Source organism: Sebastes fasciatus, chromosome 15, assembly GCF_043250625.1.
Source record: "Sebastes fasciatus isolate fSebFas1 chromosome 15, fSebFas1.pri, whole genome shotgun sequence".
In the NCBI taxonomy this organism is placed as follows: Eukaryota; Metazoa; Chordata; class Actinopteri; order Perciformes; family Sebastidae; genus Sebastes; species Sebastes fasciatus.
This window is the reverse complement of record NC_133809.1, coordinates 29,235,363-29,259,069: the sequence shown is the minus strand read 5'-3', so window position 1 is coordinate 29,259,069 and position 23,707 is coordinate 29,235,363. Positions and strand designations below refer to the sequence as shown.

Genomic DNA, 23,707 nt, shown 5'->3' with positions numbered 1-23,707 from the left:
TTCTCGTCTACAGACCGGTCTCTAGAGGGCTCCAGCCAGCTCATAGCGGTCTGTGAGCGTGACCGCCCGGCTGGAGAGGTATAGCGACCCCGGCAGGGGCTAGGCAGTTGTCACGACAGTTTGTGGAGCTTCTAAACTCCGACAACGGTGGAGCAATCTAATATTGTAAAACTGTCAAAATTCGAAATCTACACAGTTGATTTCCTGCCTCAAAAATGTTCAGAAGTGAATTTAGTGAAAAAAATAGCTACAAAAAATTAAAAAACAAGAAATTTTTTAGCTGCTGTTGTTGTAACCATAACCTGTACCCTTCCAGCGCTTTGCATTGTGGGATACAGTAGGCGAGGTAGACTGGTCCGATGCATACTGTAGATTTTGCTTTTGTTCGCATACTGCATACTACATACTACATACTACATAATGGCCAAATCAGTACGTACTGCTAGTAGGCTATAGTATGAGGTTTCGATTACAGCCAATGTGTGACCTGTTGGTGATGATGCAGCTATTCTAAACTTCACACCACTTCTGACATGCTGGAGTAGATTTTAGTAAACTGGGTCAAATATGGAGAGTGGTATGTTTGAGCAGTAGCATTACAGTTTACCTCGGTGAGCCACTATTGTTTCACTGCAGCACTTCAGACTAAGCAGAGTTGAGTTATTCCCGCGTCCTGCTGCGACGGTAACACGGAATCTTCCTTCACGCAATGACAGCAGCGTTCTAAATGAAGACAACTGACAAAATACTACAAATTGGTTTTACTTACTAAAAGCATATAATTGCAGTCTGTACATTTTAAAAATATCAGGAGAAATGTTTTAGAAAATAAACTGAGATGAAAAAAATGAACTGTACAAGAACAATCCTTAGGCAATGTGTGAAGAAATGCATTAAAAACAACATCCCAAAGTAACCCACCGTCGTAGAAATCACCACACCAAAGTGAGACTACAACACATTTCCTTTGACCCAAATAAGTGCAGTGCAGAATAATGTTAATATAATTCTGTGAAATATAACCGAGTGTGTAAAGAAATTAAACAAGATATATAGAAATGTCTGCCAGGTTCATTATTCTACAGTTATTTCCATTTCAAACAGCCGTTTCAACAAAGCTTTTCTTCTGCTCCGAGGCAGCGCGTCTCTGAAGCAGAATTCCTTTGGTAAGTCTTGTATTCACAGTTAAATTGGTTTAAAATGATACGGCCCACACTGTCAGTGCCTCTCCTCTTTTTCATAAAACACAATACAATGGGAGATAAAACTGAATATATAAAAGTAAGAATTTACAAATTACAATCGTAGTTACTTTTCAACAACTCCAAAAAAAAAGAAGAAAATACATTAAAATAAAACTCACTGGCTAAAAAGGCAAGTCACCTTCTGACCCCGCGACACCTGCTGGAGCTTCAGGTTTTTTTTTTCTGAATGAAAGTCCATCTCAGAGTCTATATGGATGTCATTGGTCCCACCAAATCAACACCATGGTGAAATATTGAAATGAATATGACATTTTATGGTCATCAAATGTACGGAGGCCAAAACAGGACGTGGTAACTGCTATTTTTCACTGAATTATCTCATTACCTCAACATAACAAAAGGTGCTCATATTTAATTTTTGGAATTAATTTGTGATAGGAAATCCAAATGTTTGCTTTATACATAAATTGTAATTATTAAAAAGAAGAAATTTCACTTGTTTTCCTGGAGTGACAACACCTTGTGGGAGTGATCTTTTGGTACCGAGTATACAGTTCATGGAGTGATACCTCTCATCCGTCAGAGAAAGAGAACCGTAGAGTAGAAACACCAGAAGGAGAAGAAGACTCGGTGACTGCGTGTCCTAGCTGTGGTGCTGGTTCTGACTCTTGATCAGGCTCAGTTTGCTCCTCAGGCCCTGGCAGTAGGCCGACTTGCTGCTGTTGTCCTCAAGCAGCTTGCTGTGCTCCTGGATGAGTCGAGATGAAGTCTGCTGCTCCCTCTGGTCCTGCTCCAGCTCGGACATTAGCACCTCTCTGAACACGGGGAGCAAACACAGACATTTACTGTTACTGTCAGCAGATACTTTTTAAACTCTCACGTCTGAATAAGTACCCTGGTCATTTTTTACATTAAAGTCACGGTAACGATAACACCTGCAACATATCTGAATCGCTTTCAACACGGCACGCAGATGAATGTACAGGCTGCAGCAGCACAAGGTAAAACATGAGAGAGAGGGAGAGATTAAATGCACGTCTTGTACCACCGTCTAAAATCAGAAATTTCTTTCCCTCTCTCTCTGGTAGATGAAATCAGCAATGTTGCGTATTCCATGTCTTAAAGGTCCCATATCGCGCTCATTTTCAGGTTAATACTTGTATTTTGTGTTTCTACTAAAACATGTTTACATGCTGTAATGTTCAAAAAACACATTATTTTCCTCAAACTGTCTGCCTGAATATACCTGTATTCACCCTCTGTCTGAAACGCTCTGTTTTAGTGCATTTCAATGGAATTGCAACGGAATTGCATTGCTAGGCAACAGTTTCGGTCCATGTTTACTTCCTGTCAGCTGATGTTATTTACATACACTGCAACAGGAAATAAACTGGGACACATTTAGAATGTTTACATTTAAAACCGTGTAATGGTCTAAATATTGTATATTTGTGACATCACAAATTAACAGAAATCCTAACGGCTTGTTTCATAAGCGCAATTTCTGAATACGGGCTAGGTGTATTTCTCTGTATATTGAGCGTTTTGATAGTTTAACAGTATTTATAAAGCACTTAAACCTGCTTTATAATATAAAAGACCTGAAAATCTCACTTTTTAAAATATGGGACCTTTAAAGAACTACTTCAACATTTTTGGAATTACGCTTATTTGCTTTTTTTCCCCTCTTGATCTCAGTGACATGAGACATCATGGTTAGCTTAGCTTAGCATAAAGACTGGACGCAGGAGGACACAGCTAGCCTGGCTAGCCTCTAAAGATCACAAATTAAATCAATCCATGCACAAACAGAAATGTAAAAACGTCAACGTGCGGTTTTTGGGGGCTGCCGTTTTCCCCTTGCTTCCGGTCTTTATGCTAAGCTAGGCTAACAACGTCCTGACCAGGTGGCAACCTCTGAAAAGTGAAGCCAATGCTGAAGTGCCTTAAACTTGCATTCTCTCCAACAGCCAGCAGGAGGCAACTCCTCTGGTTGCTAAAATAAGTCTGATTGTATAGAAGTCTAGGAGAAAATGACCCTACTTCTCTCTTGATTTATTACCTCAGTAAACATTGTAAACATGAGTTTATGGTCTCAATCGCTAGTTTCAAGTCTTCTTCAATACAACATGATGTTCATTTAGTAAATTATGATCCCATTTAGAGTCATATAGACCATAAAGCAGGGGATGCTTTAGGGCGGGGCTACCTTGTGATTGACAGGTCGCTACCACGGCGTTGTCCAGTCTGGGAGTTGTCTGTTGTCTGTGTGAACTTTAACCCTTTCACAGTGTGTTTTCACTTCATCAAAGTTTACTGTAACATTTCGGTCGCCTAAAAAATGTCTTTGCTTAGATTCGGCTTCACCCTCTCGTGTCACTTCTGGTTAAAAAAAAACAAGATGGCAACAGCCAAAATGCCGAACTCAAGGCCTCTAAACTGTGTTCCACAAACCAATAGGTGACGTCACAGTGACTAGATTGACCTCAATCTTCTCATCTCACTCAGAAAAAAAACGAATAAGCCTATTTTCCCCAAAATGTTGAACTGTTCCTTTAAATGCAGAATTACAATGACAGGGGAGCCAGCGGCAGTAGACGTCCTTGAGAATGTCTCGTGTATTTCAGAATGTTTTATTCTCCATTAAAGCTACACTAGGTCATACTTCTGAGGAGAAACCTGGCCTGAAATCTTATCACCAGATTACCAGTATTTTTACAGTATATTTCTGTTTACAGTACGTTAGTGAACTCTCAGGTCTCGTTGGGTTCAGTTTGTCTGGCCCAAGAAAAACATGCTGCATTGTTGCCTTTTTAGTTCCAGTTTGTCTTCACCGACTTATTACGACTGAACACAGCAGATCACACATGAAGTCATATGACCTGACAGGTGACCCATTGATTGGACAGTTTTGGTGTAATATTACAGTGAGGATAGTTACTGTGTGGCCACTATGTTTCACTCACTTTTTAATGAGGAACTGTTCGGATCTGTTTGAACTCTTCACTTTCTAACCATAGACTGTATATAAGAGGTGGATGTAGTCACCGTGACGTCAACCATTGGTTTGTGGTTTTGAAGCCTGGAGTTGGGCATTTTGGCCGTCACCATCTTGTTTTTTTTTTGGAGACAGAAGTGACCATATTTGGGCAAGAGGGTGGAGCCAAAGAGTATATAAGCAAAGAGATGAAACTCAGGTTGTTGTTTTTTTACAACAGCCGCTGCCGCCATTTTGGACTGAAAACGCTTATTATACTTGTAATATTTTATTGTTCAACACAGGCCGTGCGGCACTTTGTAGGCGGATGTTTTACTGGGGTCCGGTAGGTATCTTTCAGTCCAAAATGGCGGAAGCGTAGCTCTACTGCTGGGCGCTGATGTTGCAATGGAACGACCAATTGGCTTTCACTGCTTGGCAATACACTTTCTTCGATGGAGCTGGGGGAAGAGCGTGGCCCGGCGGGGCCACGTACCGTAAGCAGCTAACGCCAAGTTATCTGGTTGAGTTCTTGGTTCTTGGTTAGCAAAGTGCATCTATAAGTCATGGTAACTCGGACATTAATTGGGATGCTAACTCTGGCTAGCGAAAAACAGGCTTGTTTTTACGAGAAAAAAAGAAAATAACATCTAAAATTACTACTTTATAATATTATGACTTTATTCTCATAATATTACAACTTTTTTCTCGTAAACCTATGACTTTATTCTTGTAATATTATGACCTTATTCTCAAAATCTCAGATTTATTTTTTTTTCCTCAATGTGGCCCTAATACTCGTACATTTTAAAAATCCACAGGGAGCCACTGGAGAGGGGCTAAAGAGCCGCATGTGGCTCCGGAGCCGCAGGTTGCAGACCCTGTCTTAGACGGTCTGTTGTTAACTGCACAGCAAGCCATATTGTTTTCCGATATTTGCATGAGAAGTTCTCCAAAAGAATCTAGTTTTTTGTACCAGGCTGTAAACATGTTTATTTCTGCTGTAAAGTTGGGAGTTTTAACATGGAGGTCTATGGGTATTGACTCCCTATTGGAGCCTCAATGGCCATTTGATGAACTGCAGTTTTTGGCACTAAAGCTTCATTTCTCAGCACCGGAGCACTCACGTACATACATGTTACCATACCAAACTTATACAGTAGGTTGTTTATACTGATCACTTAGGAGAGTACATCCTTGACAGTTCATGATCAGCAGATGGATTTAATAAAGGAACAATAATGGAATGGAAATAATAATAGTTAAAGGGAACCTATTATGCTTATTTTCATTGGATACTTGTATTTTGGGTTTTTACTAGAACATGTTTACATGCTTTAATGTAAAAAAAAATGCGCTGATTGGTCAACTGAACCACACTTTTCGGACTCCGCTCCAGCTGCGCTCTAACTAGCTTGGTTTGAGGGCTTGCCAAACTAGCCTTTAGGCAAAATGTGTTACTTGGTGACATCACCACGTTACGGAAGAAAAGGTGGGACTTCAAGCGAGGCGTTTCAGGCAGTTCAGGAGCAGTAACTCCCTTTGGTGAGAACTTTGGGCTTGATAACTTTGCAGACATTTTACATGCACAAAAAAACTATATAACACACTAAAGGAAAGGGGAAAAGCACAAAAGCATAACAGGTCCCCTTTAATATTATATCTACTATTACAAAATCCCTAAAGCTGCACAGAGTTCAAGTAAAGATAATTATGAAAAATATGACTTGACTTACTTCTTCCGGAGGAGGTCAGCGATCTCTGCCTGGACTTTAAGGTAGTCCTGAGCCATCCTGATGTGCTGTTCAAACACAGCCATGGACTCTTTGGAGTTTGGACACGGAGCCAGGGGCTGAAAGCACCGGGACGGCTCAGTGATTAATACACCGTTCCATAACAGGTTTCATCAAGATCAACATCAAACAACTGGATGAGAGGAATACTGTGAAAAGCTAACGGTAGTATCAGAGCAAAACCATGGTTTACGCTGAATTTGAATACCAACCTCTCAAACTGTTTAGTTCAAACTACAAAACAACTAATTCAACGACCAAGAAATATACAGTAACTACTACGACAGTAAGTAAATGGTTCAATGAATCATCTGTCAGATTTCTGATTCAGCATGAACAATAATAATTCTGAAGCTATAAATGTTCAGTGAAAGAGAAAAGTGGACAAAAACAAGAAGTGAAATGCATTAATATGAGGTCCAGCGTGTCCACGATGTATATCAGTAACTTATTAAACAATAAACACGGATAAAGTACTACATGCATTCAACGCTGGTCATTACTGTTCTTTACTACTGTGTGTGCTTTGACATACATATCACTGATAAAAAAAATAAAAAATAAATAAGTATATGCATCAAATTTTTCTGTGGAATAAAAATCTATGTACTGAAGCAGACCAAACTAGAGAGCTCTACTGAGCCATGTTCTAAAGTTATATTCTCAACAATAGATATAACATGCAACAGTCAACTGTGAGATATTATTATTATTAACATTTGTAGCAGCAGTAGTAGTACTTTTTATCGATTTATCCATGGCTTTTGATACTGTAGATCACACAATTTTAGACTTCGCAGTGTTGGATAAACTGTCCTTTGGTTTAGTAACTATTTATCAGGCAGATCTCAGTGTGTGCAGACAGAAGGCATCATTTCCAGCTCCCTTAATGTAACTAAGGGTGTGCCACAGGGATCAGTCCTGGGACCACTTCTTTTTATTATATATTTATATCAATGTCTTGGTCAAAATGTCCCCAATGGAAAATTCTACCTTTATGCAGATGACACTGTGATTTACTGCTCTGCGTCTTCACCAGACCAGGCTCTCTGTCAACTACAGCTTGCTTTTAATACTGTACAAAGCACCCTGTGTGGCTTAAAACTTGTTTTAAATGCTGACAAAACAAAACAAAACTCATGCTGTTCTCAAGTGTAAAATCTAAACCACTGAATCTCCCATCTGTCACCACTTTCCAGGGCTCTGAGATTGAGTCTGTATCTCAGTACAAGTATCTTGGAATTGTGATTGATGATTCTCTGTCTTTTAAGCCTCACATTCAGCAGCTGGTGAAAAGTTGAAATTGGGTTTTTATTTTAGAAACAAGTCTTGCTTTTCCTTCAAGGCCAAAAAGAGGCTTGTCGCTGCCACCTTTATGTCTGTGCTGGACTACGGCGATGTTATATACATGTATGCATCTTCTCAAAGCCTATGCACACTGGATACTGTCTACCACGGAGCACTGAGATTTACTGTATTACACATTTTAAAGCCCTTACACACCACTGCTCTTTGTATGCTCGGGTAGGATGGTCTGCCTTGTCCACCCGTAGACTGAACCACTGGCGTGTTCTTATTTATAAGGCTATTATTGGTCTGCTTCCATCTTAACTACGGATCTACATCCTTCAAAAAAGTACGGGAAGGTACCGTCTTCGCTCCCAGGACTTAATCCTACTAACTGTCCCCAAAGTCCGTACTGAACTGGGAAAAAGGGCTTTCCAGTATGCTGCTCCCTCTTCTTGGAATCAGCTACAAAATGACCTGAATCTTCGAGAGCTGGTCTCACTGAATGTCTTTAAAGTGCTTCTAAAAGACTCAGAAGCACATCTGGCTGTAGATGTTTTGAATGCTGATGAATGTTTTTTGGATACCTTATGATTCTGTAATTTGTCTTCATTTTAAACCGTTATGTTTGTTTTATGTCTGCAGCCGTGTAACTGTGCTGCCGCCTATCTCGGCCAGGACATTCTTGGAAAAGAGATTTTTAATCTCAATGAGTTTTTACTCCTGGTTAAATAAAGGTTAAATTAAAAATAAAAAAGTAGTATTAGAATGTAAACGTGAACAAAAATATGTATTTTCAACGTACCTGCAACTGGTGATCCAGTTTCAGGCAGGCCATGGGAATGGAGCCGTCTAAACCATTGGTAGCTGAAGACACACACACACACACACACACACACACACACACACACACACACACACACACACACACAGTCATTGTCACTGTAAAAGAGCTCATGTAGCAGGAAGCACACACACACACCTGCACACATACAAACAGTGGTAGGTTGCACTGTAACGCCCCTTAGTGGTGCAGGGTGGGCAATGCAACATAACTCAGAGGTATCACTGTGTGTGGTCAGACTCCTGATGAACTCAACCTGCTGAAGTAGGACTCAACCAGAAAATTAAAAACAAAAGTTAATAGTAAACATCCCAGGTCTGTCATATGTATTTTCAGTCAGACTTAGATTGTAATGAAGTGGCGGATGCATCCGCAGACAGCAGAGTGTGCTGGCTCCTTGAAAAGAAGACTCAGTCCAAACCGTGTGCGGTCAGTCTGTGAATTTGTGGCTAAATTGTTCCACTAATAGTCAGTGGTCATGTCTGTAATGTTAAATCCATTGGTACATGTCCACCAGGTCCAGCGAGGACACTAGGGGGACGCGCTGCTCCACTCAACACTCAGCCGTTCAAGCGGTGACGTACCCTATCGTGAAATGCACCTGATTGGTCCCTGGTTTTCTGCTCACCGTTTCAAACAGGAAACAACATGGCGGCCTGCTCGTAAACTTTCTGTTATTCCGTCTAAACGATCCACCAAAATCTACTTCTGAAAACATTTGAAGTGAGAAATAGGCTATATCACTCTTAGCTGGTTTATCTTTGTCCAGATGATTGTGTAGTTGGCATTTGGCTTGTAGATCTTAATGTCATATATGTACCCGTTTGTAAACTGGACTTCGGCCTCCAAAGATTAATGTATTTTGACCTGCTGACAGATGTTCACTAACGCCAAAACACATCAGTGACTGTAATGGGTGGCAAGCTGTCAAGGTCCTCCTAATTTGTAAGGATTGATATCATTAAAGTGGCAGTAGGTAGTGTATTTTTTGGCATCATTGGGCAAAATAAAACATAATTACCTTTCAGCATATTGTAATTCAAGTGTTCTGAGAGAGACATCTGCACCTACTCATGGAATCTAGCCCGTGATGGGAGCCTTTGACCAATCACAGGTCATTTCAGAGAGAGAGAGCGTTCCTATTGGCTGTACTCTGGTCATGTGACCGGAACTTGGCGTTCCTTCAAGCCATCTCAAACTTTCTCATTTTACAGCTAAACCGTGGACTACAAGATGATTCTGAAAACACGTGAGGAGAGAAATAGACATTAACGTAACAGAATGTTGATTCATATTTGATCAGCGCTGCCTAGTTTGACCGTTTGATCGGAGATTGACTGCCGGCTCTCATAGACGGCAGATGGACGGCGGACCTCAGATCAGCTCTTACTGCTTGTTTTCCTCCGGTCTGTGAAATCTTGCAGATGCCGTTAGGAGCACCGGAGGACACAGAGGAACATGATTTTTTTCAGGTTACCTGTTTCATGTACTACTGTCACGATATAGCGACTGTTTTAAAAAAATATCTATTTTTTAATCATATTTGCTCCAATCTGCCTACTTCAGCTTTAATTAACTTCAATTTGGTAATATGTGGCCCCTTTGCCTGTCAGCTTCTCTTTATATGGGTATTTCTGATGATGAACCATCGACAGATGACAGATGAATAGACCGGTGATATATATAATGATAGTCTACCGTAGCTCCGTACTCTACCCTCCAAAAAATGGCCCCTCGCCCCAGAATGCTTTGCGATTCCCATTCCCCATGTAAGTGATGCGGGACAAAATCCACAGTCCACTTGTTCCGTGCAGAAATATACTCCATCTCATGTTAATATGAGGCTTCAGCAGGCTGAGTTCATCAAATCAAGGTCGGTATCTTCCAAAGTTGACAGTAAAATGTTAAAACGGTGTATAATGAACAACTTTATAGACTGCTGGTGGATTTCGGTCTGACTGCAGCTTCAGTATGAGCCGTTATCTTTCTCATGAGGCTCCCTACCTGTGGGACTAAATGTCATCCTCAGCTCTGATTGGCTGGTGGTGGTGGTTATAGGGCTGGTGCAGAGCGTGGGGCTTTGGGAGCGTCCTGGTTGACTGTCTACACTGGACACCTTGGACACACCAGTGTTACGCAACGTGGCAGTCTGCTGGGGGAGGAAAAGAGGTTCACATCATAAAGTTGGGTTGGACAAACAGACGGTATGATGGTGTACCGTCAGTGTTGATGCTCATATTACCTTTGAGGGTTTAAACTGGAGTGGAAATTTGGCCTCAAAGCTTTTCAGGGTTTCTTCTCTGCCAACTGAGTTCCTGTGTTCTGCGTTGTCGTCACTCCTGTTACTGTTGATGGTGTAGTCGGCGTACGAGCCTGCGGACAGCAAACACGGACTCATGAGAACACTCTCTGCCTGCAACACGCAGTGAATTCAACACACATGGGACATTTTCTTGCACTTGACAGAAAAAATCATGCATTAGTCAAAGCTGTGACGGTCACCTGTGCTCGTGGCTGATGAAGAGCCGCTTCTGTTGGGTGAAGACTGGTGAGGGAGCTTGAGTGGTTCGTCAGAGCCGGGGAAGTACTGGAAGATCCAAAACACACCAGCCGGCACTTTTCAGAAAGAGCTCATTACAGTTTGACCTGATTGGTCAAAGTCCCAACAGTTGGAACAGTTCCAACACTTTGGGAAATACACTTAAATCCTTTTTCTTTCCCAGAGTGAGAGATAAAAATATAAAGTCTGTGTGTTAAGTACAGACTAGTTAAACCAGGCTTATTTCAGTAAGTCAGGTTTATTTTCAGGAACATTGTGTTTCATAAAAGAGGTTTAAATAGATCTGACATAAATCACCATGGAAACTGTTCCCACCAGTCCAAACTAGCCTGGTCCTGGTCAGGTTAGTTATCAGGTTTAGATCAGGCTGCAACCTGTGTCTTAAACGTGTATTCTCTCTAACAGCCAGCAGGAGGCGACTCCTCTGGTTGCAAAAAGAAGTCTGATTGTATAGAAGTCTATGAGAAAATGACCCTACTTCTCACTTGATTTATTACCTCAGTAAACATTGTAAACATGAGTTTATGGTCTCAATCGCTAGTTTCAAGTCTTCTTCAATACAGCATGATGTTCATTTAGTAAATGATGGTCCCATTTAGAGTCAAATAGACCATAAAGCAGGGGATGCTTTAGGGCGGGGCTGCCTTGTGATTGACAGGTCGCTACCACGGCATCGCTACCACGGCATCGCTACCACGGCGTTGTCCGGTCTGGGAGTTGTCCGTGTTTTCGTACTTACACTTGCTATTTTGAGTGCATAAGTGCATTCACACTGACAAGTATGTCAAAGTGCACTGCGAGTACCCGCATGTTGTATTCAAAAATGGTCAAAACGTTGAGTGTGGAACGCTGGACACTTCTCACTCTCAACGGTCGCCATCTTTGCTACGTAGCGGCAGGGGACGGGCCACCAACCTTTATGCTTTCGGCTCATATCGAACTATACAAATTGAAGCTATACATGTGTTTTTTTTCACTAAGTACCACCTTACTGTAGTCAGGTAAGAGCCATTATTGGGTTAATTTTTCGTCTGAATTGGATTACTGCCGATACGGCGTGATGTCCGCAGCTGACTATCACCAGCGGATCCACGATCTTTCTCTCAAAGTGTTGAGTTCATCTCTGCTTGTGTCAACATCTTAGCTTTCTGCCGGTGGTTCTGTTTGTATTTGCTGTTAATTAATGTTAATATTTATTCTGTACATAACGTTTTAGGGGTAGTAACAGTACGTGTTGGGACGATACCTTCATCAGATGGCTCATGGTGTTCTTGACCTCCTCCATGGACGGTCTCTGGCTGGGTTCTTTGTCCCAGCAGCGGGTCATCAGGGTCTCGATGGGCTCTGGAAGGTCTTTGATCAGAGGAGGCCGCGTACCTGCGTCACAGGAAACAGTCAGTCAGTCAGGGGACTGGAATGTTTAAGGGTGCTTTCACATCAGGGACCCGGGCCCGGGTCAGAGTACGCTGGTCCCCAAAGTCCAGTTCGATTGATTAGTGTGAACGCTCCGTACCGTACTCGGGCACGGTTTGTCGATCCGTACTCGAGTCCACTTGAAAAGGTGGTCTGGAGTACGGATCATGTGGACTCGGGTACGGTTCGCATCAGGTGTGAAAGCCAACCATACCGAAACACGGAATTCGACCGCTATTAAACGTGAGTAACGTTAGCAGTCAGCGAGTAGTTGTGAAAGGGCAGGCTTTTTTGTAACGCCGCCGGTCTCCTCCGAAATCTGTATACATATAAAACAGTTTCATATCTATATCTGTATCTGCACGCAGCATGCGCTGATCTCATCCTCTGAACTGCACGGCCGTTGGTGATAAAGCAGGAAGGCAGGCGAGAGGTTCCTTAAAATATAAACAATAGTGATGGGGTTGAGTGATGTTTGTTATTTTTTTTTTTTTTAAAAAGTGATCAAAACTGATGCAGCAGAACATTACAAGAAACAAACAGATCATCAAAGCGGTTGGTATCATAGTTGTAGTTGATGAAAGAGGATTGTGCTCACCTCTGTGGACAGCCCACATTATACAGAACGCAGAGCCACCGATCTCATCAAAGGGTTTCTTGCGTGTGATGACCTCCCACAGGATGATGCCCCAACTGAACACGTCACACTTCTCACTGTAGTTGCTGCCTGAGGAACACACACACACACACACACACACACACCAAAGTCAGATTTATTGTCTTCACGACTTTAAATTCACAACCAGCAAAATGCAGGTAAATTGAAGCTCGGCTGGTAACGCTGTCAAGACATGAACTGAAGCACATTCTACAAAAACTGCAATGACAATGTATGCAAGTGTTTGTAGTAATTACACAGTATCCTGTAAGCTAGTCACAACACTGGAGTTGTTCCTATACTGATCGGAAATGCCTCCAATGCAGCCTATAAAGCTGGATCAGATATCAGTGAGTGTGCGAGTCTATGCCCGATCCGTTCTGTACAGGTGCAGCTCACTCCTTAGCTACTTACATCATCAGCTTCAGAAAAAAAAAAAGAACAATTGCTGCGTCCTAAATCGATAATGGAAGTAGCTAAGGAGTGAGCCATCTCGCTTTTTTCTCATCTCTGTTGAACGTCAGTTGCCGGACCTCGCAAGACAGAGAGAGGTCTCTAACAAAGTTCATTTTCTCCTGATTTCTCGGTCTGAAAAATGACATTTTATTGCCAGAATGTTCAGAAGATATGTGGCTTGTGTCCTAAAGGGGCGCTGCAGTGGCGAAACCCGCATGACACAGGTACAGGAAACTGACTCACAGCGGACCGTCTCCTGTCTGAACTGTCTCATAACTGTAACGTTAGCTAGCAACAGAGCTAGCAACATGTGAGCAATTTGGCAACATTTTGACTCTACTGCTACTTCAAACTAGATAATAAAAAGAAAGTTCTAGGTCAAGGGTTGAACCTGAGCTGGGCCAAACAACAAAGATAGTATTCATATCACATCCACCAGTAAAAGGACTGTCAAATATGTATTTAACTTTTACTAACACACATGTTATAATGGATACACTGACTCATAATCTGTTAGTTTATTAGGAAAACCTTTTGATTCGTGAAACTCAGAGTGGCTGGAAGGTTTGAAATACCCACTAGCTAGTTAATAGAAAACCCTACTTTTAATACAATACAGCTCATCCAACTGATCAAAGTCACTGCACCCTGATAGGCTGAAAAATTTGGCTCCTCTATGTCAAGTGCAGTACAGTCTTTGGAGATTAAATCCAAATTTAAATAAATAAATAAATACAGACAGACACTGGTTGTTGGAAACAAATCTTTACCAAATATAATAAATAATTAAAAAATAATAATGCTGATTTAAGCAGCTATTGGCTGGAGCTCCACAACGAGAAGTGAAAGTGGTGTTTGTAGCTCACCTTCAAACACCTCCGGTGCCATCCAGGCTGCACTGCCTTTATTGTTGGTCATGTAGGTCTGAATATCACAAGCCGTTCCAAAGTCACATATCTTCAGCACGGTACCACGAGCCACGAGCAGCAGACTGGAACAGAGGCAGTGGACGGGGATTAAAGACTGAAGATACATGTTATACACTCTGGACATACTGTTAATACTTCAACACAATATGTTTGTGAATGAACATTTTGAGTTTAGATAGAATACCTTGGTAGGTATTTGGTCATAAAACAAAGTATTGGACAGGACCATGAATGCCATGGAAATCTAGAGGTGTAAGAAAATATAGACACACGAGTATCGTGATATGTTTCGCGATGCTGTATCGATTCTCCAAAACGATGTATAGATTTTTAATTAACCTCTTAAGATCCAACGTCCCGCCGGCTGACCCGGCTGCCATTCTGTCTTTCGGAGGTTGTAGTGGGCTCAGTTTTAAAGCTAGAGTGAAGATACTGGTATCATATGAAACTAGAAAAAACCTAATGAATCCATTGATACCAACTAGGGATGGTCCGATCGGGTTTTGCTCACACCCTCTGACTCGCCCGTGCGTTAGACTCCTTGGTCCGTGTTTCAAGACGGGTTCGGGTGGGTTGCAGACATCGCCGCAGACGCCCTGGGGGCGCAACGCGGTTGGGACGCACTAAGGACAGTTCGCCCCGAGTCTTTCCAAGCCGACATAGAGCCGGTCGCGGCGCACCGCCTTGTATGCGGGACTCCCCAGTCTGCCGTGTGTCGCTCCCACCCTCCAGCTGGCTGTTAACGAGGGTCTTTTCGCACAGAGAAGTACTCGTATCGGTACTCGGTATCGGCGAGTACCCAAATGTAAGTACCTGTACATGTACTCGGTCTGAAAAAAGTGGTATCAGTGCATCCCTAGTACCAACCATCGCATACTTGCATGTCACAAAGGAGGTTAAATAACGCTCCAAACAAGAAAGAAAACTGGCATGTCCATTTCCAAAGGGGTGCCTTGACCTCTGACCTCCAGATATTTGAATGTAAATGGGTTCTATGGGTACCCACGAGTCTCCCCTTTACAGACATGCCCACTTTATGATCATCACATGCAGTTTGGGGCAAAACACATGCAATATAAATGTGTTATTGTTTAATATTCTAAAATGGTGTGTTTGAATATTTCTGCATACTGGGGTCCCTAAACAGTCTTGAATTACATAAATTGAGTATCACTGTAACGCTGAGATTCTTGTGGATCCAATGAGCCCAACTGTCAGTCCCCATAGTAGACATTTCACATTGTGACTTTTCTTTTCAGATTTTATACATATGGTGGTGAGTCTTTATTCTATGACAGTTTTCCTAAAATTACATTTGAAAAAAAAAGCTTACAGTATCACAATATATTGAATCGTAACCCCTCTATGATGATACGTATCGTATCGCCAGATTCTTGCCAATACACAACCCTATGGTAATCCATCCAATAGTTAATAATTTATGACTTTATAACCATAGAAAGTTTTTTTCTCATAAATTTGTGATTTTTTTCACCCCTAAATTTACCACTGTAATATCAGAGAATATCCAAGTTTTTTTTGTTTGAAAATTTTAAATCACTTTAATTCCTATTTTTTTTTTCTCGTAGATTTGTGGCTTTAATTTCAATTGTTTTGTTAATTACAGGCAATTTCTTGTCTTTAGTTGTTGAGATATTTCAGTCTGGCCCAAAGTGGTGGACGGACCAACCGACGGGCTAAAAAATGAAATAAAAAAAAGGACCTACAAACTACTAACTACAAAAAAATAATAATAATTTATTGTGAATGTTAACAAGGTAGTTTCCAGTAAATAAAGGGCTATATTTTTGCACTTGCCTCTATTCACCTTTTTACTTAAATCTAAAAATGGAGGATAAATCTACAGGGAATTTTTCCTTTTACAGCAAAATGTGTGTGTTTATTTTTTTCAGTTGTAGAGGCCATAAATCTTGTGTGTATAGCTCATTTCCATAAATGCTTTCCCCCCTTAAACATGCCTCTAGCTCTGCAAGGCCGACAGCATGAACAGGCTCCTATTCTTCACCTATCAAGCAACTGTTTAACTGCAGGCAAATACAATGAGCCGGTCATATTTTGCAAGTCGTCTCCTAAGCCACAATTACCCAGAATCCCCCTTCTCTGTACAATCAGCAGATAATGGCCCCTTTGCACAGCTACAACATACGCTCATTGGTCTTCCAGGGTGCCGAGTCAGATCAGGAACAAAGTAGCAGTAGAAGTAGACCATCTCAAGTTATTGGTGCATCATTACAAACCTTTTCATTTAAAGTGTCTTTAAAGCTTCTCGTGACTTTAACTGTGTACCCTGTCTATCTGTTGGATCATGAGGAGACTTACTTTGGCGGTTTGAGGTCCCGGTGAATTAAGGCCTTTGGCTTCATAGAGTGCAGATAGGCGACTCCCTCGGCACACTGCAGACACCAGCTCATGGCGTGGGACGCTGTGTAGTTTGCCTGTGGGTCGGCACTGTGCAGGACTTTGATTACGAAACAAACAAGAAGAGAAGCACAGAATGAGATTATGACTACATGAACACAAACATGGGGCACTATCATTTCAAAGCAAATATGAAATCCATTTAGGAACTGTTGTGTACGATGAGTGTGAACGGTATCATTGGTGTGGTTTTGTGTTTATACAGTTACTGATATATATATATATATATATATGTAATAAACAAGTATTTATTACGACGGTGTATTAAGGCCATTGTAGATAAAAAAAAACTAAAAAAAACATTATGAGGGGTGTGGGGTAATATTCCGAAAAAAAACTTAAAGCTTAAAGTCACAAATTTATGAGAAAAAAAACTCAGATATTCTCTGAGATTGAAAACACAAATTTAGCCACCATCTGAATTTGGTTGCTCCTAAAGTAGTGTTCTTATGGTAAGGACGGCCTCTGAGTGAGGCAAAGGTCCGGAAAGATACATTATACGCGTTTTCCTTCATTTTATTTCTCTGTTCCTTTATGAACATAATGCTGACATCGGTAAACAGTTTACTTTATCCTCATGTTAGACCTGTTGTAAGATTTATTTTGCCGATATAAATCCTAAAATTGCTGTCTCCGATGTCACCTCTGAGCGAGGCGAAGATCCTGAAAGATATATATACATGTTTTCTTTCATGTTCTTTCTGTGTACTTTTATGAACATAAATAAATACTTATAATTAATATAGTTTAACTCTGCAGCTCACGTTACTGCAGTGTGTTTAATGGTGGCCTCTGTGGTGTGATGAGGTTGATCCAACCCTGCAAAGTGAAGCGATGTGGATCCTTGACAAAAAAAACAACACCATTTTTCTGAGTTTTTTTCTCGTAGATTTGTCCCTTAAATTTCTCAAGTTTTCTTTTGTTGTAAATGTATTACTTTAATCACGTAAATTGGACGTAGATCTTTTCTAAGATTTTTTTCTCGAAATATTACCATATATATGTCATAGTATTATATACTATTTTACAAAATAAACAACGAAACAATATAATTACGTTTCAGAGAAATGAAACGGTGTGACCATGAGTGACTTTCAGAAGAACTGAAACAAACTGACATAAATATGACTTACGGTTATATAGTGAGCCACATTCTGCATACTCCATGACCAGACACACCTGAGAACACAACGACAGGGTCATCTGTAACTTCCTCTAATCTTCACATTTACTGTTCAGCCACCTGCGACTACCTGACAACATGTTCATACTACAAATGAGATGATGGGCTAAAAAACGGTAGCACTTGTTACATCAACAGCCACAACATGTGGTTCATAGAAATGATTGGAAGTTCCAGCAGTGAGTGTGGTGATGCCTGGTGGCACTGGAGAGGGACACTTCATTGGAGAAATACTTTTATGCTAAAAAATAAAGAAATGAATAAATTTCATGTTCCAAATCTGTTAATTGGGACAGTTTTGGGATGGCCAAACTAAACTAATCTCATCTAAAAGTCTGGTGATGAGCTTTGAAGTTCATTCAGGAAGTGGTTTGTCTTTTAGCACACACACATCATAAGAGAAGGGCACTGATATGTCCGACGACACAGGAGCTGTTAGCGTCACAGTGACGAGGGTCGGATACTCACTGGATTGTCACAGGAGCCGTACAGCTTCACGATGTTGGGGTGACTGACCCGGGAGAGCTGGCGGAGCTGTGCACAAATAAGAAACACTTCTTATGAATGAACACATGAATCTGTCTGTCTGAGTGTGTTTTACATGCTGTCTGAACATGTGTGATGGATGTTGTCAGGTAATGATATTTAAAACTTATGTAATAAATGTATTCATGCTGTGCTCCAGCATGTGTGAGAAAACAAATAGCATGTGTGTGTCTGTGGTGTGTTCATGTGTTGGTATAAAGCTCTAGACAGAAGTGGAACATTCATGACCTGGGGTGGGAGATATGGATTAAAAGCATCTACCATGGGATACGCCATTTTACATCATAATATCAATATATGTATATATATATATATATATATATATATATATATACACAGTACTGTGAAACGTGTGAAAAAAAATGCTTTAGATGCTTTCAAAAATAATGCCAGGAACAGTTTTTATTTATTTTACTCCACCATGCTTCACTCATCCTTGTAGCGCTCTCCAACCCTAAACTGCCTTGTGTTTAGTCCAGAGCACCTGCTGCCATTTACGCTTTCTTTAACAGCATATGAAGTAGGGATGCGCCGACTTATCGGCCGAACACCGGTATTGGCCGATATTCGCCTGGTTGATTTGTTGACATTCGCTGATGGCCGTGGCTGATGTTTATCTGTTGTGTTGCATCAATTTTGCGCAAGCTAAATGTTCCGTTACTAGCCCACTAGTTAATCGATCACAGATGGCGTTCTTCTCTCGTACAGATAAGAAAAGTAAAAATGCTAAAATGGGTCGCCAAATATACTCAGGTGGTCGTTAATATAATATATGGGCGGCCCGCCCGAGTAAAGTCTATGTGTGAGAAACACTGCTGATGTTTCTAATCGTATTGACATATAATTTAATTTCTGCTTCACAAAACTAATATTTTTGTTGGGCCGTGTACTGAAACACTCTTCTCATTGAGTAGGTAGTAGTGTAGCAGGTAAAAGGTTTTTGAAGCACTCATTAAAAAAAATCTTTTTCATTTGAAAGAAGGTGATATTAAAGGTTGTTTCATAAATGTGTATGATTGAATTTGTGCTCATCAAATAACAGCAAAAACTAAATAAACAGAAACATCGGCTATCGGACAAATTGTTATTTTAAACATCGGTATCGGCCTCCTTGTTATAAATATAACGCTGGAATATTTTCAAAAGGAGTGATTTGAAATCTAAAATAAATGTCCTGTTAACAAACTAATGCAGAAGATATAAAATAACCGTCTGAGAAACATCTAAAGTGCCTAAATCTCTTTCACAGTACTATGATATAGTAAAGTTCCTGGAAAATCTATTGAGAAATAGAAATCTTGCACAGCACAGCTATCTCCAGTAACAGTTCCAGGGTATTATTGTAACAGTGGGATCTTTGAATAATGCCAGACGTGTGAAGTAGGAGGCTGCATGGCTGCAGGTTTCATGTTGCACAGAGCAGAACAACGAAAGGCGTTCACAGTACCTCAACGAGGAAAGCGTTCCTCTCATTCTCACTCTCGATGGTCTTGATTGCTACATCCTTTCCTTTCCATATGGCCTTGAAGACAACTCCAAACGTCCCTCTGCCAACAGCCTGCAGAAAGACAACATGACCATATAAAGACGGGTTTACACCAAAAGTTCCAGGACTTTTAGTCCCTGGAACTACTTTTCAAGGAACTAAAAGGTTCCTTCAGCTCACTGTTGTCTGTGTTTGTCTCACTGCAACGACGATATTTACTGATGAACGTTGGATGTGATGAATGAAAGGCAACAGAGAAACATGTCCATAGTAAATCATCGGTTGAGTGTTTGATGGTTATTTATTTGTGATTTAGAACGTAACGGCCATGAAACAATCAGAAAATAACTTTTCTTTCTCTCATTCCCAACACCGATCTCTCTCTCTCTTTTTCTCTCTCTTTTTTCTATGCATTGGAAGGCCGACAGCAGAGCCTAACTTTACTTTCAATGTTATCAAACAAAGAAAAAATTTCCTCCCCTTGTCCTAAAATGGTCCAAAATGGATACTAAAGTACTTCCTTGTTTATGAATGAAGCGGTACAGTTGAAGCAGCAGCGCTGTGTGTGTTTGTGTGTGTTTGACCAATCAGCGACGGTCATCCCTACAAACTCCACCCCGAAAGTACTACCCCACGATCAGGGCCTTTTTGGGGGTGAAAAGGCCCCATAAAAAGTCCCTGGAACTTAATTTAGACCCTGGTCCCTGCAGTGAAAACGCAATGATGGTGCCGTCAAATGGGGTCGTGTTTACTGTGTTTACCGCGTTCACGAGAAGAGTCCATATGAACGCCCCCGTCATGTGGTATTCACTAAGTGGAAAGTTTCTGAAAGCTCAGAGTTCACGAGTTGTGACGTGTTTGTTGACGTTGTCAGAAATGGCGGAGGCCATGGAAGTTCATTTTTCGGTACATAATAAGTTAATATATTGTCATTTTAGTCGTATATTGTAATTCTTCGTTACTGTAGAATATGTCAGAAACTGTTGATATTCCCAACTGCCTCATCTTTTTCCTCATTATGCCTTTGCATTTACTGCATTTTATTACATGGCTGTGTATAATACTAGATTCTGATTGGTCAATCACGGCGTTCTGCAGTCTGTAATTTCTGTATAACAGACCGTTGCTATGTATAGCAGACCATTGCTATGTATAACAGACCGTTGCTATGTATAACAGACCGTTGTTATGTATAACAGACCGTTGCTATGTATAACAGACCGTTGTTATGTATAACAGACCGTTGCTATGTATAACAGACCGTTGCTATGTATAGCAGACCGTTATGTATAAAAGACCGTTGCTATGTATAACAGACCGTTGCTATGTATAACAGACCGTTGCTGTGTATAACAGACCATTGCTATGTATAACAGACCGTTGCTATTGGCACAGCTCTGATGTTGGACTCTGGTGGACCATTTTTGTGTCAAAATATTGATTTCTTCAGTAAGTAGCCGTGTACAGGTAGTGGGTCATTGTTGTGAAAGAATCCCCTTCAGCGCGAGGAGAGACCCCTCCGCTTCGCCCCTGTCGGTGATTCTTTCCCAACATTGACCGGCTTGCTGTTCATTAACCCTTACATGTTACCTGCTTGCTAGCTTGCTAAATTGTTAGCCTCTGTGGCTTCTAGACGCCGACAGTAACAGTTAATGTGTATTACAGTATATCGTGTACACGACTTCCCATGTTGTGTGTACAGCATGGGAAGTCGTGTAGATAACATACGTGGCATTCAAGTCGTGAGAAGACTGTTGCTAAGCAACGGCAATATTAACGTTAATGTCGGCATCTAGAAGCAATAGAGGCTAATAATATAGCAAGCTAGCAAGCAGGTAACACAATGCAGGAAATGCAGAGATATAATGAGAGAGGAGAAAGATGAGGCAGTTGGGAGTATCAACAGTTTCTGACAGATTGTACAGTAACAAAGAATTACAACATACGACTAAAATGACAATATATTAACTTATTATGTACCGAAAAATGAACTTCCGTGGCCTCTGCCATTTCTGACAACGTCAACAAACACGTCACAACTCGTGAACTCTATGAGTTTTCAGAAACTTTCCACTTACGAGCTCGTGAATACGACAAGAGGGGGGGGGGGGGGGGCGTTCATATGGACTCTTCTGATGAACACGGTAAACACGACCCCCATTTGAAGGCCCTAATATCGTGTACACGACTTCCCATGTTGTACACACAAGCTCACGAGTTTCATTTGAAGGCACCACGAGTTCCTCAAAAAGGGTTCTTAGTTGTGAGGGAAAGTTCCTGTGGTGGAAACAGGACACAATGCACAGAGGAGGGTTAACAGGGGCCCAGCAACTCCTTTTAGCCCTGGACCCCCCAAGCAGGTTAATGAGGCCATGGTAAACAGGACATCCCCCTCTAAACATCAGGGACAGGCTTTTAAATGCTCTCACTCTGAGCTGGATGTATTTTACTAGCCTGCACTTCTAGCAGAGTTTAACCAGAGCTCGTTTAAGACTAGTGTTCCCTGTTAAAGCCCCGAGGCCTCGCTCTGCTGGTTGTTAACATGATGCATTCAGGGTCTCCAGCAGGATCAGAAGCTGTCATGTGTCTCAGAACCTCAAGTGTCTTCAACTCTCTGTGTCTTTCACACTAGAAGGACAGCAAATGGGACAATGACCCAGCAGACTGGCCCGTGTCTGTCTCTACCTGAACACCAACAACACCAACTCCCGGTACCGGATCCCCCCCCCCAACACCGCAGAGCTAACGTTAATGTCCTCTCTCTCTCTCTCTCTCTCTTTTCCTCTCTGCTCTCAGGAAGTTTACCGCTTCAACTTGGATGTCTTCATACTGGATGTCCTCAAACACACAGCCGGATGGAGTCTCCACCATGGCAGCAGGACGTCGCTGGAGATCAGACCCGAGAGGCTGGCCCTGCGCTGATCGGTGTGTGATCGGTGCGGTGATCGGGACACAATGGTCCGCTGCGATGTCTGCTGGCTCCTGTTGCTGTGGATTCAGGAAGTGGGCACCCAGCAGCTCGGTGTTGCCTAATGAAACATCTGTGAGCAGGACGCTTGTGAACGTCCCCCCGCCGCACAGAGAGGACGGAAAGGACGGGAGACGGAGCTCTGCTGGACACGGTCAACCGGGACTGGATTGATTAAGACTACCGGACAGACTGTGTCTTCAGCCGGTGACCTGCGGTGTAAATCCTTCGTCTTGTAATGAGGTACAAGGCTTTATCATCTAAACACACTGCTGAGTGGTGCTCTTGAATGCAGCTTTGTTTTGTTTCTGCGGGATCCAGAGTCTCCACCAGGGGGACACACAGGAGTTTCCATTGCTAATACACGCACACACACACACACACACACACACACACACACACACACACATATACATACACACACACACACACGCACACACATATACATACACACACACACACACTTGGCTTCTTACACTCTTATTACCATTTTTCCGAGAGAACATTCACCATCATTATTATTATTCTGCAGCTGTTTTGCCTCAGCGATCAGGTCCAAACACGTTTTGTTTAGATCTCACTATTAAACATTGGTGCAAATTAACTGAGTACATTTACTCAAGTACTGTACTTAAGTACAATTTTGACATACTTGTGCGTTACTTGACTATTTCCATTTTCTGCTACTTTTGAACCACTACATCTCAGAGGGAAATATTGTGCTTTTTACGCCACCACACTTTTACTTTTTACATAAAAAAACATAAGATATGATGCAGTCTATCTAAAATTGCCTCAATTCAATTAAAACTTGATTTCAGACACACAGAAGGCTCCATAGCAATAAAAGAAAAGAAAAAGAAACAAAAAACCTACAAGACACCACACTGACTACATTAAAATGCCCTCACATGTATTCACTAGTGATAAAAACAGAATCATTATTATTCTATGATAATATAA

At 41.4% G+C, this 23,707-nt stretch overlaps 1 protein-coding gene across 2 annotated transcripts; it reads right to left on the bottom strand.

Moving 5' to 3' along the window:
• Window positions 1–745: 745 nt before the first annotated feature.
• Window positions 746–22,870, bottom strand: LOC141784004 (mitogen-activated protein kinase kinase kinase 7-like). 2 transcript variants are annotated; one of them, XM_074661673.1, is made up of 14 exons: window positions 22,582–22,870; window positions 19,738–19,848; window positions 18,213–18,278; window positions 17,695–17,740; window positions 16,463–16,601; window positions 14,060–14,184; window positions 12,678–12,806; window positions 11,913–12,043; window positions 10,609–10,693; window positions 10,349–10,479; window positions 10,111–10,258; window positions 8,068–8,129; window positions 5,919–6,034; window positions 746–2,020 (listed from the first exon to the last, which is right to left on the bottom strand). In XM_074661673.1, the coding sequence occupies exons 1-14, from the start codon at window positions 22,645–22,647 to the stop codon at window positions 1,849–1,851; spliced, it is 1,527 nt and encodes a 508-aa protein (XP_074517774.1). In that variant the 5' UTR covers window positions 22,648–22,870; the 3' UTR covers window positions 746–1,848. The 2 variants fall into 2 exon arrangements, with proteins under 2 accessions (XP_074517774.1, XP_074517773.1); XM_074661672.1 differs by having other exon boundaries at window positions 10,111–10,255; window positions 22,582–22,788.
• Between the last annotated feature and the right edge of the window lie 837 nt (window positions 22,871–23,707).